The following is a 13,377-nucleotide window of genomic DNA, read 5'->3' on the forward strand; positions in this document are numbered from 1 at the left end:
GGCTACTCTTCGTTGTGGTGCACAGGCTTCTCATTGCGGTGGCTTCTCTTGTTGCGGAGCACGGGTTCTAGGCTTGTGGGCTTCACTAGTTGTGGCATACGGGCTCAGTAGTTGTGGCTCACAGGCTTAGTTGCTCCGCGGCATGTGGGATCTTCCCGGACCAGGGCTCAAACCCGTGCCCCTGCACTGGCAGATGGATTCTTAACTACTGTGCCACCAGGGAAGCCCCATTGCCCATTTTTAATTGAGTTGTTTGTCATTTTGTGGTTTATCTTTTTATTTAGAAATAATTTTCAACTTACAGAAAAATTACAATATAGTACAAAGAAACCCAAGCAATCTTTACCCAAATTCATCTATTATTAACATTTTGCCCCATTTGCTTTCTTGCTATATCTTTTTTTTTTTTTTTCCTGAACCACTCGAATGTAAGTTGCTTACAGGATGACCCTTTACCCCTAAATGCTTCAGTGCAAGGATTTCACTTACGTAACCGTAGTACAGTCATCAACTTCAGTAAATTCAACACTGATCTATTTCTTCCTAATCTATCGTCTACATTCCAATTTTACCAATTGATCCAATAATATGCATTTCATCCTCCAGTTTAGGACCCAGTCCAGGATCCCATGTTGCATTTAATTATCATATCTCTTTCATCTCCTTTAATGTGAAACAATCCCTCAGTCTTTCTTAGTCTTTTGTGACCTTGACATTTTGAATAATACAGTTCCTTTAACAAAAATAGTCTTCTATACTCTTACCATCTGATCTAGCAATTGTGCTTCTTGGTATTTACCCAAAGGAGTTAAAAACTTATGGCCACACAAAAACTTGCACGTGGATGTTTTTTATCAGCTTTATTTATAATTGCCAAAACTTGCAAGCATCCAAGATGCCCTTCAGGAGGTGAATGGATAAACCACGGTCCATCCAGACAATGGAATATTATGCAGCACTAAGAAGAAATGAGAACCTGCCAAAGGGGCAGCCGGTGGCACCCTGCTCGCCTGCGTCAGCGCGGGTCCCGGGGCTCCAAGTCCCTGCCCTGGGCTGGTAGGACCTGCTCCCTTCCCTGGCCTCAAGGCGCTCCTCAGAATCTGAAAAGGAAGCAGTTGGGGGCATGGTGTCCGTGAGCTGGGGCGCACACCAGGGACATCTGTTGTCCCCAGGTCCCTCCCCGAGCTTGAGGTCAGAACAGAGATGAGAGTCTAGAGGAGAAAGGAAACTCGCCCTTTGGGCTGATGCCCACGCCGGAAAAGCTCTGGCTGACTCTTCGCGGCACAAGCATCTCCGTCTTCATTTTACAGATGAGCAGACTTGAAGCTTAGAGGAAACCATTCATTTCTTTTCTTTTTTTTTTTTTTTTTTTAAGTTTCAACTTTTTTCTATTCAACCAAAACTCACTGAAATCCCACATCTGACTATTTCAAGACAAAGAAAAATATAAAACCTCAACCAATCCTAAAGAACAGCCCACATTTTGCTGGCAATACACTTTTGAATGACTTTACATGAAAACAAAGTTGTATCGCTTTTGCTCAGAAAGTTGAGACCACAGTAGATAGCAATTCTATTAAGTTGGAAAGTTTGAGAGATTTTTACAGAATGACATTTCCTGACTTCGCTTAACACTAGGAGCAATTCAAATGGTAGAAACGCACATACACACACACTTGTAACTAAAAATTGCAGTTTATATAAAATGACATTTAAAAATTCAATTATAATTGCAGTGTCCTTGAATCACCTTTTTAATCAGTGAAACGTAGTATCCTGTGGTGGACATCCTATCAAATACTTGCAACCTATAGCAATTAATTTCTCAGGTTTCTTTGTATTGAAATTTATAAGATTAGCAAAAGGGTCCAGTTACTGTCACCATTATGAAAAAGATGCATGGAAGAGAATGAAACAAATGCTCTGCTTATCCATGTTAGTATCCCAATGACATTTTAACTCTTAATCCCTAATCTTGTAAATGTAGCCATCAGACTACAGAATACTAACGTGTTAATCAACAAAACTGCTAATTAGGTTTCTTTCAGGGTAAGTAGCAACACATAAAACTTGCTCAAAACAACTCAGGAAGCATATTTAAGAATATACAGGTTAATTATGTTTGTCATAAGTACTTCAGTTTTTCTAAAAGATCTCAGACAATAATCTCTAGATGTAGTGTATTTCTTCAAAGTCATATATATCAAGACTTGACTGAAGAGTTTGGATTTTGTTTAAAAAGCCTTTATTCATTTTTGATCAGGGAAAGGACAATCTCAATGTCAACTTGTCACCTAATCATAAATTTGAATTTACAGGATTCACTGCCCTAAAGACACTGCACCTGACTTTGACAACATAACTTAAAATGAAAATCTCCTTTCTGTTCCCTAAGGTTGCATGTTGAAAGAATCAAACAGTCCCTTGCAATAGCCAGCATTGGTACTTGGCCTAGGTGTAAGGTCAAATAGCAAAACAGGAGCAAAACGCCAAAAGCATTGTAACTTGATAGCCCAGCAAGTACAAACATCATCGGAACAAAGAAAGTTGCAGGCACCAAATAAAACAAGGCAGGTTCATTAGCATAAAAAAATTTACACTTGGTTGAAGGTGAGGTCAACTATTCCACATGTGAACATGTATGCCAATCCTAATGGCTAACGTGGAACCACAGAAACAAAAACAAAAACCTTAAATTCAATAACTACACTGAATGTAAAATTCAAAACTTGAGTTTACCCAGGACATCCTCCAAAATCTAGAGCTAAAGCTGTTTTTTTTTTTTTTTTAATGCACCAGAAGATCTGTTGTAATGACATGACTTGGTCACACTTAGAGTTGCATTTACATAAGATTTAAGGGATACCTTTCCCCACTATTCCTTTTACGTTTGAACATGGATATGCTTAACTCTTCAGCTCATGCACTAACTGCGCTAAAAATGATGAAACTTACTACCATGATTTTTTCTGAGAACTCACACCATGTAACAGTTAACACCCAATACAGCTTCTTAAAAATGCCCCAACAGAAAACATTTTGTTCAGTTTGGTGCTTGCTGTGACATAATACCAACAGAATAGTATACAATTAATTTACTCATCCACTACGTTGAATATTTTAATCTAACTTTTGTTCAAACTTTAGTAACTTCATACCTATTTGTCAAAATCCTTGTGTTAAATGTAACTACATCTGATATTCTTAAACTGTGGCTCCTATAACACAGTTCAAGTGTTTTTTCCCCTGGGTATATTCAGACAGTTTAATCAAGAAAACAAAGTTATGGTATTATGATTAGCCAAAGCTCTTTTCTAGCAGACCACTGAATACAGCAAGTCATAACAAATGCCTTTCCAGAGACAAGAACAAAGCAAAATATTTTCTATTCATAAAAGGAGCTACCAGCATGCTTTGTGCCATTAAAAAGTTACTTTTCAAAATATAACCAGAAGACTTACGGTCTACTAGAAAGCTTCCACTCATCACAACACTATAACTACGCCACAGAAACTTTCATGACAAAGTCTCCAGATACACAGAGAGAAAACAACATTACTTAAAGGTATGTGGAAGCCTCAGTTAACAGGGAAATGAAGCCTTAGAACATAGAATACATCTAACAAAAAGAGAACAGAGTAGACACTGTTCTGACTGGCTATTTGTAAAGGACCAGTTTCTCCCTATGGATCAACACTCCCTACAAAATAAACTGTGCCTTAATTATTGCTTATTTAAAATTACACTTTTACAGAGCTATTTAGTACCTGACGCAGAAAAACAATCACAGAAGGAAGCATTTATTTGAGGTTTAACATGAAATCATACAAATAAAATTTGTATAAACACAAATTCACGTCGAGTCATAACACAGATAGCAAAAGACAAAGTAAAAACAAAAACTAATTGGCAGCTATATACAGTTGGACACAGTTGTGTCTTGTACACTAGAAAGTCTTTTACAAAATAATCATCTTAGATCAACAGAAGACCAATCTTCAATGTCGTCCTGCAAGATGGGTTACTTTAGCAATCTCTTCCTGTTTTCTCCAACGTCCCCTTTTAGTATGGCTGGTAATTATTTTGGTGATCGCCACCCCCTCGAGATGCCTTGCCGTAAGTGCTCTGTTGGCCACTGTAGTCTGTATATCCCTGTCCATATCCATAGTTCCCATAGTTATACCCAGTATAATCATAGCTGCCATAGCCACTATAGTTTTGATCACCACCATAGGCACTATTGTAATTTCCATATCCTTGATCATAATAGTTATTAAATCCTTGGTTCCAGTTTTGGCCCTGACCTCGGCCACGACCCCTAGTACCACCTCGTCCACCAGCTACAGCACCTCTTCCTCCTTTTTGTTGTTGCTGTTGCTGCCTGTATACCTCTTTGGGTTGTGCAACTTTGATTTCACACTTCCCAGAACCAATTTGATGATATCTGCTTTCTAACAATTTCTTTACTGGCTCTTCGTCTGTATATGTAATAAAACAAAATCCTCTTCTTTCATTTGTTTTTGTATCCATGGGAAGTTCAATATTTTCAATCTCTCCAAAGGCTCCAAAATATTCTTTAATTTGTTCTTCTGAAGTATCTGGGCTCAATCCACCCACAAAACCCTTTTTAGGGGGTTCCTTCCCTTTTAAAGCTTTGGCTCTTTTAGGGTCTATCAATTTGCCATCCAGCTTGTGTTCTTTCATTTCCAAAACCTTATCAACACTAGCAGCATCTTTGAAAAGCACAAATCCAAATCCTCTTGATCTTCCAGTGACTGGATCTGTTTTAATTGTGCAGTCTACAACTTCCCCAAATCGAGACAAATATTCAGTCAGATCTTTCTTGCTTGTATCCCAGCTCAAGCCTCCAATAAACATTTTACCGTCATCCTGCTGATTCTTGCTCGCGTTGATCTTGGATCCCTCTGCGAATTCCTCTATGTTGCTGTACTCGTTCATGTCTTCCATAGCGGCTGAGTTGTCGGCCGGGAGGCGCTGGCGCGCAATCCGTGTCGCGGAAGCAGCGGCGGCAGAAGGTTGTATGGAGCTGGATTTAAAATGGCGGCGGAAGAGCCCATTCGTTTCTTTTTTTTTTTTTTTAAATTTATTTATTTAACTTATTTATTTTTGGCTGCATTGGGTTTTCATTGCTGTGCGCGGGCTTGCTCTAGTTGCAGCGAGCAGGGGCTACTCTTTGTTGCAGTGCACGGGCTTCTCATTGCGGTGGCTTCTCTTGTTGCGGAGCATGGGCTGTAGGCACGTGGGCTTCAGTAGTTGTGGCACGTGGGCTCAGTAGTTGTGGCTCGCGGGCTCTAGAGTGCAGGCTCAGTAGCTGTGGCACACGGGCTTAGTTGCTCCGCGGCATGTGGGATCTTCCCAGACTAGGGCTCGAACCCGTGTCCCCTGCATTGGCAGGCGGATTCTTAACCACTGCGCCACCAAGGAAGCCTCCCATTCATTTCTTAATCCAGCAGTTAATTAAAGCACCTACTTTGTGCCAGGCTCTGGGTTAGGCTCTGGAGAGACAACCACGAACAAGACACACGCTCACGAAGGAAGACACAAAACATAAGGGAGTGGTGCCCAGCTGAACTTGAGCCCGCAGAGGTCCGCACAGGGGTGCCCAGGAGCCCTGGGACCACGCCAGCTCTGCCACACATGTATCAATACAGAGTGGCGGGCTGCCTCCCTGGACCTCTGTTTCTCCATGAGGAAATAGAGAACATCTGCTCCCTTCCCCTAACTTTCTGGAAAGAAGGCCAGGGAGGAAGAGCCCTCTCTCCCCCAAGGTCTTGGTTCTTTTGGGCAGGTCCACTTGCCAGAAGACCAAGGGGGCTTATTTCTGCCGAAGCAGGGACAGGCCTCAGGGCATGGAGCCCTAGTGACCTCACTGCCGGAGCAGGTGCAGGGGGAGGAGGGGGATGGGATAGTTTCTAACTCAGGGCACAACCTTTAGACACAGGGCGTCCTCCTCTCTCAAACACTGAGTGGCTGGAGAGCCAGGGGCTAGAGCTCTCTCCCTACATGGTCTTTATGAAGCAGTGCTGGAGAGCTGGGGCTGGACTAAGAGCTGCTGGCAGATAGATCTGGGCTCCCGTTCTGATTCCAGTGGGTACTAGCCGTGGCTGTGGGCAGTTCACTTAAGCCCCTCTGAGTCTCAGTTTCATCCCAGAAATGGAGGAAATGACAGTATTTACCGTATAGAGGTGTTGGGAGATCAAATGAGGTAATGCATTTAAAATGCTGTACAGTGGTTAAGAATCCGCCTGCCAATGCAGGGGACACGGTTCGAGCCCTGGTCCGGGAAGATCCCACATGCCACGGAGCAACTAAGCCCGTGCACCACAACTACTGAGCCCGCGCGCCGCAACTACTGAAGCCCCTGCACCTAGAGCCCGTGCTCTGCAACAAGAGAAGCCACCGCAATGAGAAGCCTGCACACCGCAACGAAGAGTAGCCCCCGCCCGTCGCAGCAAGAGAAAGCCGCGCGCAGCAATGAAGACCCAGTGCAGCCAGAAATAAATAAATTAAATAAATAAATTTTTAAAAAAAGAAGAAGAAGAAGAAGAAATGAGCTCTCAAGCCGTGAAACAACATGGAGGAAACTTCAATGCAAATGACTAAGAGAAAGAAGCCAATCTGAAAGGGCTACATACTGTAAGACTCCAACTATATGACATTCTGGAAAAGGCAAAACTATGGAGACAGTAAAAATATCAGTGGTTGTCAGAGGATGAGGGGAGGGAGAGATGAATAGGCAGAGCACAGAGGATTTGAGGGCAATAAAACTGTTCTGTAAGACACTATAATGGTGAGTACATGTGGTACGTTTGTCCAAACCCATAGAAGGTACAACACCAAGAATGAACCCTAATGTGAACTATGGACTCTGAGTGATAATGATGGGTCAGCTTCATCAGTTGAAACAAATGTCCCACTCGGGGGGGTGGGGTGCTGATAATAGGGGAGGCTATGCATGTGTAAGGCAGAGGGGTAAATGGGAAATCCTAACCTTTTGCTCAGTTTTGCTGTGAACCTAAAACTGCTCTAAAAAATAAAGTCTACTAAAAAAATAGTGTCCCTGGGGCTTCCCTGGTGGCGCAGTGGTTAAGAATCCGCCTGCCAATGCAGGGGACACGGGTTCGAACCCTGGTCCGGGAAGATCCCACATGCCGCGGAGCAACTAAGCCCGTGTGCCACAACTACTGAGCCTGCGCTCCAGAGCCTGCGAGCCACAACTACTAAGCCCGCGTGCCACAACTACTGAAGCCCGTGAGCCTAGAGCCCATGCTCTGCAACAAGAGAAGCCACTGCAATGAGAAGCCCGCGCACTGCAATGAAGAGTAGCCCCCGCTCACCACTAGAGAAAGCCCGCGCACAGCAACGAAGACCCAATGCAGCCAAAAATAAATAAAAAAAATAAATTTATAAAAAAAAAAAAAAAAAAATAGTGTCCCTCATTTGAATTTGTCTGATGTTTCCATGTGATTAGATTGGGGTCATGCATTCCTGGTGGGAATCCTGCCCCTCGTTGGTGATGCTATTTTAATCCTTTGGTCAAGATGTCGCCTGATTCTCCTCCTGTATCGTTACCCTTCCCCCCACCTGCTACTAATAAACAACCTGTAAAGAGCCACTTCAAGAGCATGCCAATATCTTGCCCCTCATCAGAAATCTCCCCCTAAACTTCACATCCAATGTTGAGTTTTGCCCACAGGCTGCCTTCCTGTCGGCTGCCCCTCACTGTCTTTGTTTCTCCGGATAGGACCTTACGCAGGAGCAGGGTAGCCTCTGCTTCCGGTCCAGTCCAGTGTCGCTCTCCTGGCCGACACCCAGCCCTCCTGATCTGACCCGGGTTCGAGTCCCTCATTCACAGCCCATCTCATGTGCGGCAGCCAGACCTTCCCACAGCGAGTGGGACTCTCTCTGGGAGACTCATCTCACTTCCTGTCCTGCAAAGCTTCTCTTTCTCACGGCAGCTACCATAGCCCCAGGCTAGGTCAAAAGGACCAGCTACCCTGGGTGGTGAGGCCAGGAGCTCTCTTCCCCCCAGCAGGCCTCAGGGGCTGCGGATGGTGAAATCTCACCTTCGAGGCTGCACTGGGCCCAGTAGAGACCTGCAGTAAGATACTGAGCCGTTAGGGCAGCTGCTTTGAGGTTGGGAGGCTGGGAGCCCACAGGAAGTGACTTGATGCAGAGCTGATGAGTCTTTACCCCGGCACCCATCCCGGGACGAGAGCTGCAGGCTGGCGAGGCTGGGGGCATGTCCGCAGAGTGCGGGGAACCTGGGCCCGAGGGGCTTCAGGGCTGGTCCCCGGGGCCAGGCGGGCACTCAGAGGCCATGGGCTCAGGTCCGTGCCCCTCTCCATCCACGCCCACCCCCTGGAGGCTGCCCCGCTGGAGAGCGTACGTGGCCGCTGCCGTGCTCTGCTACATCAACCTCCTGAACTACATGAACTGGTTCATCATTGCAGGTGAGGAAGGGGACAGGCGTCCTGGGCGGCACTTGCCCATCTACCCGCTGTCTGCCCTGCCACCAGCCGGTGCTGTGTGTCCACAGTGGCCTTCTGTCCAGCAGACTTTCTTCTTGTGCAGCACATCCTTGCTATTCTTACCCCCGGGGGTGGTTTCAGCCAGGCCTGAAATGGGGGAGGGCCAAATGAGTTCCCAATCCAGCCCCAGACTGTATGTGCACCCAGGTGTGGGTGCACAATGGTGGTGGGTGGGTGAGGACAGCAGGGAGGAATGGGCCTCTGGCAAAGGTCTGGCGGTTCTGGGGGGAATGTCGGGGTGAGGTCGTGGAGGACAGGGTAGCCTGGCCCTGCTCCCAAGCAAGAACTAGCTGGCTGGTTGTTTCTGGGGCAGCAGGCTGCGTGCAAACTTTGCGCATTCTGCCTTCCTTCCTGTAGGCCCCAGGGCTCAACCTACTGTGTCATCATGTCACTCACTCATGGACTTACTCATTCGTCCATTCATTCATTCAAGATTCAGCCTTCTTTTCTCTCTTGATCACGGTTTCATTCAAGATCGACTGAGCACTATGGGCCTTGGGGACCCTCTGGTGGGCCTTGGGGACCCAGGGGAGGGGAAGTCAACCTTGTAGCTCCTGAACTCAGGAATGAGCCTCATGGGGCAGAGGGACAGAGGGGCCTGGGGAGCTCCGAGGAGGTGCTTGCAGCAGGCGGGGCCCTCCTCCGAGGCCAGGCTATGGATTCATCAGTTACCAACTCGCAGCTGTGGAATGAATGGGACTAGGGTTGCAGAGAGCACCAGACCCAGTGGGTGCGTCTGTCTTCGAGGAGCTCAGAGGGATACAGGACACATGTAGAAGTGGCTCTAATCCAGGACAGACCCGGGAGAGCATCATTTGGGCGGCCCCAGGACGAAAAACTGAGGGTTCCGACAGAAGTCACAGAGGAGGGGCATGTGGTTTGGGTCTTGAAGGCTGAAAAAATCGGTAAAGCAGGGAATGGGGTCAGGCAAGGGCGTTCAGAGAGAGGGGTCAGCGTGAGCCAAAGCACATTGGGCCAAAGTGCATGCTCTGATCAGGAGAGGAGCTGGGGGAGGCAGCAACTTATTCTAAAAGGGTGTTTGGGGCTGGATCATAGGTTTCTTGGGGGCCAGGCTGGGAGCTTGCACTTTCTGCTGAGGCCGTGGGGAGCAAGTGGGGAGACTGTAATCAGAGTTGAGGTGGAGGCAAGAGGAGACGGGGAGGTCAGTCGGAGGCTACCACTATGGATTAGACTGGAGCTGAGGAGGCCTGAGTTGGATTGGGGGTGGAGGGCATGAAGGGGAGGGGAGGGGGCAACCAGGCATATGGAGCTCTTTCAGCCCCGCAGGCTGGGATCCCTGCTTTGCTGGGAGGCCGCTGGCTGGGCTGTCAGTCCCTGCGTCCTCCCGGCCTGAGGCAGGCACTTTTCCCTGATGGGAATTCCTCCGGCTGTGTGAGTAGCAAGGCTGTGGTTATCGGGCTGAGGGAGGCCAGGGGAAGTGAAACCCCACAGAGTGCCTGGGGACGGTTGGAGCAGGTGATTATCAGCCACAAGAATTCTCTGGTGTGAAGCAGGTCTTTGGGAGGCCAGAGGGACAGAGGAAAGATAAAAACAAGGCTGGGACTTCCCTGGTGGCACAGTGGTTAAGAATCCGCCTGCCAATGCAGGGGACACGGGTTTGAGCCCTGGTCCGGGAAGATCCCACATGCCGTGGAGCAACTAAGCCTGTGCGCCACAACTACCGAGGCTGCGCTCTAGAGCCCACGAGCCACCACTACTGAGCCCGAGTGCCAGAACTACTGAAGCCCACGCGCCTAGAGCCCATGCTCCGCAACAAGAGAAGCCACTGCAATGAGAAGCCTGCACACCGCAACGAAGAGTAGCCCCAGCTCGTCGCGACAAGAGAAAGCCACGCACAGCAATGAAGACCCAACGCAGCCAAGAAAAACAAACAAAAAACAAAAAACAAGGCTGGGCCCGCACTGGGCCCCCGCCTGCCTCCAGAGCAGCGCAGGACTGGGAGGAGCCCAGGAGCAGCCAGAACAAGGGGCTGAGTCCCATTCCCCCAAATGAGTGCGAATCGAGAGAATTTTTACTTAGCCATTTACTTTGTTTATCTGTGTTGTCTCTTGCCAATGAATATGTCTAATTCGTGTAAGTAAAAGTATTAAAAGGGAAGGAAAGACATACAAGTTGGTATCTGGACGCTGTGGCAATTGGGTACAAAGTGAATATCAGAACAAAGCCCTCTCGCTTTGCTTCTCTGTTTCTTCCATCTTTTTCACCTGCTGGCTGGTCTTAGAGATGTGGATGTGGGGCTTTCTTCTCCATCGTGGGGGTGTTTCTACAGGGCCTCATTTGTGACTCTGGATGGGAGGGTAGACCCAGCTCCCCTAATTCCAGCTGTACAGCCATAGGTGGCTGGAGCCTCTGTTTCTCCATCTGTATAATGGGGACAGTGATACTGAGGGCACTCAGCCATCTCATAATTCAATCAAACTGATGACAGGGCCAGAGCCTCACTGCTCAGATGAGCAGGTGCCTCGGACCGTGACTAACTCTGAAGTACCACCAAGGGGCTGAGGGGATTTCGGCCTAGCAATCTCTTGGAGGGGCTTCAGAGCAAGAGCCTGCCACCCTCAGGGGCCAAGGTCGGATCTAAGTGGGACCCTCTGAAGCTCTCACGGGCGCTCCATGTTTGTGTGTTCATGCCTCTGGAAGAACATGCTTATGTGTGCATGTGTGCAGGCCAGGGCACATATGCCTTTGCATGTACGTGCTCATGCATGTATATGTATGTCTGTGACTGTCTGGAGTTTGTATACAAGCAGGGCTGCACGATCCCAGGGGCTTTCATTTACACTGTAGTCTAAGTGAATGGCTGCCGTCACTATGACTATGATGTGAACGGCAGCCCTGCATGTGTGCAAATGCACGCACGCCTGTGCGTGTGTCTTTATGTGTACATCTCAGTGTACATATGTCCGGGTGTACGAGACTGGGCTTACACGCCTGTGAGTGCAGGCTCCTGTACGTGTATGTGTCTCGGTGCCTCTGGGAGTATACGTCTCTGGGTGTGCCTGTTTGTATGTAGCTGTGTGGGTCTGCATGTCTGTGTGCCTGCATGGCTAAGTGTCACGCTTGTGCATGAATGTGTGTGTATATCTGTGCCTTTGGGATGTGCTGGCTCCTGTATCTGTGTGTGTGTGTGTGTGTGTTTGTGTGCATGTGTGGGAGAGAGGGGAAGAGAACAGTGGGCCCGGGTGCCACACCGGTGCTGTGCTGGTCAGCTGCAGGCCTGTCCCAAATGCAGGGGCAGCTGCCTTTAGAGGCCTGGCAGGCAACTTCCCATTTCCTGAGCACTGTCCGTCTGTCCGTCTGCCCACAGGAGTGCTGTTGGACGTACAGAAGTTTTTTCAGATCAGTGACAGCGATGCTGGTTTGCTTCAGACAGGTAAGGAGGGAATCCCCAGCCCGGGGCCCTGGGCTCATGCTGGGTGGGGGTCTTTCAGCAGGTCCTGTTCTGTGTCCATCTCCAGCTGCTGGGAAATGGGCGCCAGGCTGAGCCTCACTGAGTCCCTTGGCACAGAGGATGGGTGGTATTTGGGTGGGAGGGACAGTCTGGGTCGGAGAAGGAGCCAGCACAGGCTGAGATCTGGTGCCTGAACAGCCTCTTAGGGTTTGAGGGTAGGAGCTGTGGAAGAAGCAGCGGGAGCCGGGCCTGGAAAAGGCTCCCGAGTGGAGTTGGTCACTCATCCTTCACGTCTGTTAAGCTCAGCTTTGTAGCCGGGGTTGAGAATTTCTGACGTGTGCTTTCCTCTCACGGACCTGATCACTAGGACACAGACAGACAGACAGTGGACTTCCCTGGCAGTCCAGTGGTTAAGACTCTGGGCTTCCACTGCAGGGGGCATGGGTTCGATCCCTGGTTGGGGAACTAAGATCCCACATGCCTCGAGGTGCAGCCAAAAAAAACAAAAACAAAAAGGTAGACAGAGACACGTACCCCGCGCATGGGCTCAGGTGGGGTCTGGGCCCACTGGGGCCTACATTCCAGCAGTGGGGAGCAGCCACACCTCCCATTCCAAGGTTGGGGCGGTTGGGGTCACGAGCCATTAACTTTTCCCCAATGTCTGGATGGCGACACACACATGCACACGCACATGTACCCACATGTGTGCACACGCTGTCACAACACAGGATACACGTGTGTGTTCTTTACAGTTTTGAGAGAATTCATGTACAGATCCTCAAGCCCGTATATTTCTTTCCTAAAATAGATCTGCCTGAGAACAAGCATCTGGCTCTTTTTTTCCCACCTCCCCTTTAATACTCACCTGTCCACCATTTTAAAAAAATATTTATTTATTTATTTATTTGGCTGTGCCAGGTCTTAGTTGTGGCATGTGGGATCTAGTTCCCTGACCAGGGATCGAACCCCGGGCTCCCTGCATTGGGAGCGTGGAGTCTTAACCACTGGACCACCAAGGAAGTCCCTGTCCACCATTTTTGGCAGGAAAGTACACCTCTCCCCATTCTGAGTTTTACTAGGTGTAAAAACCTCCAGGGTACTAGACAGAGGGACCCCTCGTGGCTGTTTGGCTTCTGTTGACGAGGCCCTGGGAGCAGGGCAGAGAGAGCGTTGGTAGAAACCAATTGGGGATGTTTCCTCCAGGCTACAAACCCAGGGATGGCAAGGCGCCAAGCCTTATCTAGCTGTCCTGCTCGTGTGTGACAGTCTACTGTTTATCTACGATTGAGAATTCAGAAGTGAGATGGTTGTCTCAGGGATGGGTATCAACACATTTATTTCAGTTAAAAAAATGAAGCCAACATTTTAATATCTTTCTTACAGACAACCAGTCTGATTTGTCCTACTGATTTG

The 13,377-nt window shown here is 48.2% G+C and overlaps 2 protein-coding genes across 2 annotated transcripts in view; one reads left to right on the top strand and one right to left on the bottom strand.

The window, feature by feature from the left end:
* Window positions 1-3,837: 3,837 nt before the first annotated feature.
* Window positions 3,838-5,067, bottom strand: LOC137755233 (heterogeneous nuclear ribonucleoprotein D-like). The gene has a single exon (XM_068531291.1). It carries the CDS (start codon window positions 4,966-4,968, stop codon window positions 4,063-4,065), a length of 906 nt encoding a protein of 301 aa, XP_068387392.1. The 5' UTR covers window positions 4,969-5,067; the 3' UTR covers window positions 3,838-4,062.
* A 3,193-nt stretch (window positions 5,068-8,260) lies between these two features.
* Window positions 8,261-13,377, top strand: part of SPNS3 (SPNS lysolipid transporter 3, sphingosine-1-phosphate (putative)) — a 44,847-nt gene continuing 39,730 nt past the window's right edge. The window contains exons 1-2 of the mRNA XM_068530500.1: window positions 8,261-8,474; window positions 11,881-11,946. Coding sequence (XP_068386601.1) covers window positions 8,264-8,474; window positions 11,881-11,946 — 277 coding nt within the window. The 5' untranslated portion in view covers window positions 8,261-8,263. The remainder of the gene's footprint in view (window positions 8,475-11,880; window positions 11,947-13,377) is intronic.

This window comes from Eschrichtius robustus, chromosome 20 (genome assembly GCF_028021215.1).
Source record: "Eschrichtius robustus isolate mEscRob2 chromosome 20, mEscRob2.pri, whole genome shotgun sequence".
NCBI lineage: Eukaryota > Metazoa > Chordata > Mammalia > Artiodactyla > Eschrichtiidae > Eschrichtius > Eschrichtius robustus.

Excerpts from the sequence above, each read along its gene's own strand:
- LOC137755233 (XM_068531291.1), bottom strand. The coding sequence starts at position 4,968 with ATGGAAGACATGAACGAGTACAGCAACATAGAGGAATTCGCAGAGGGA.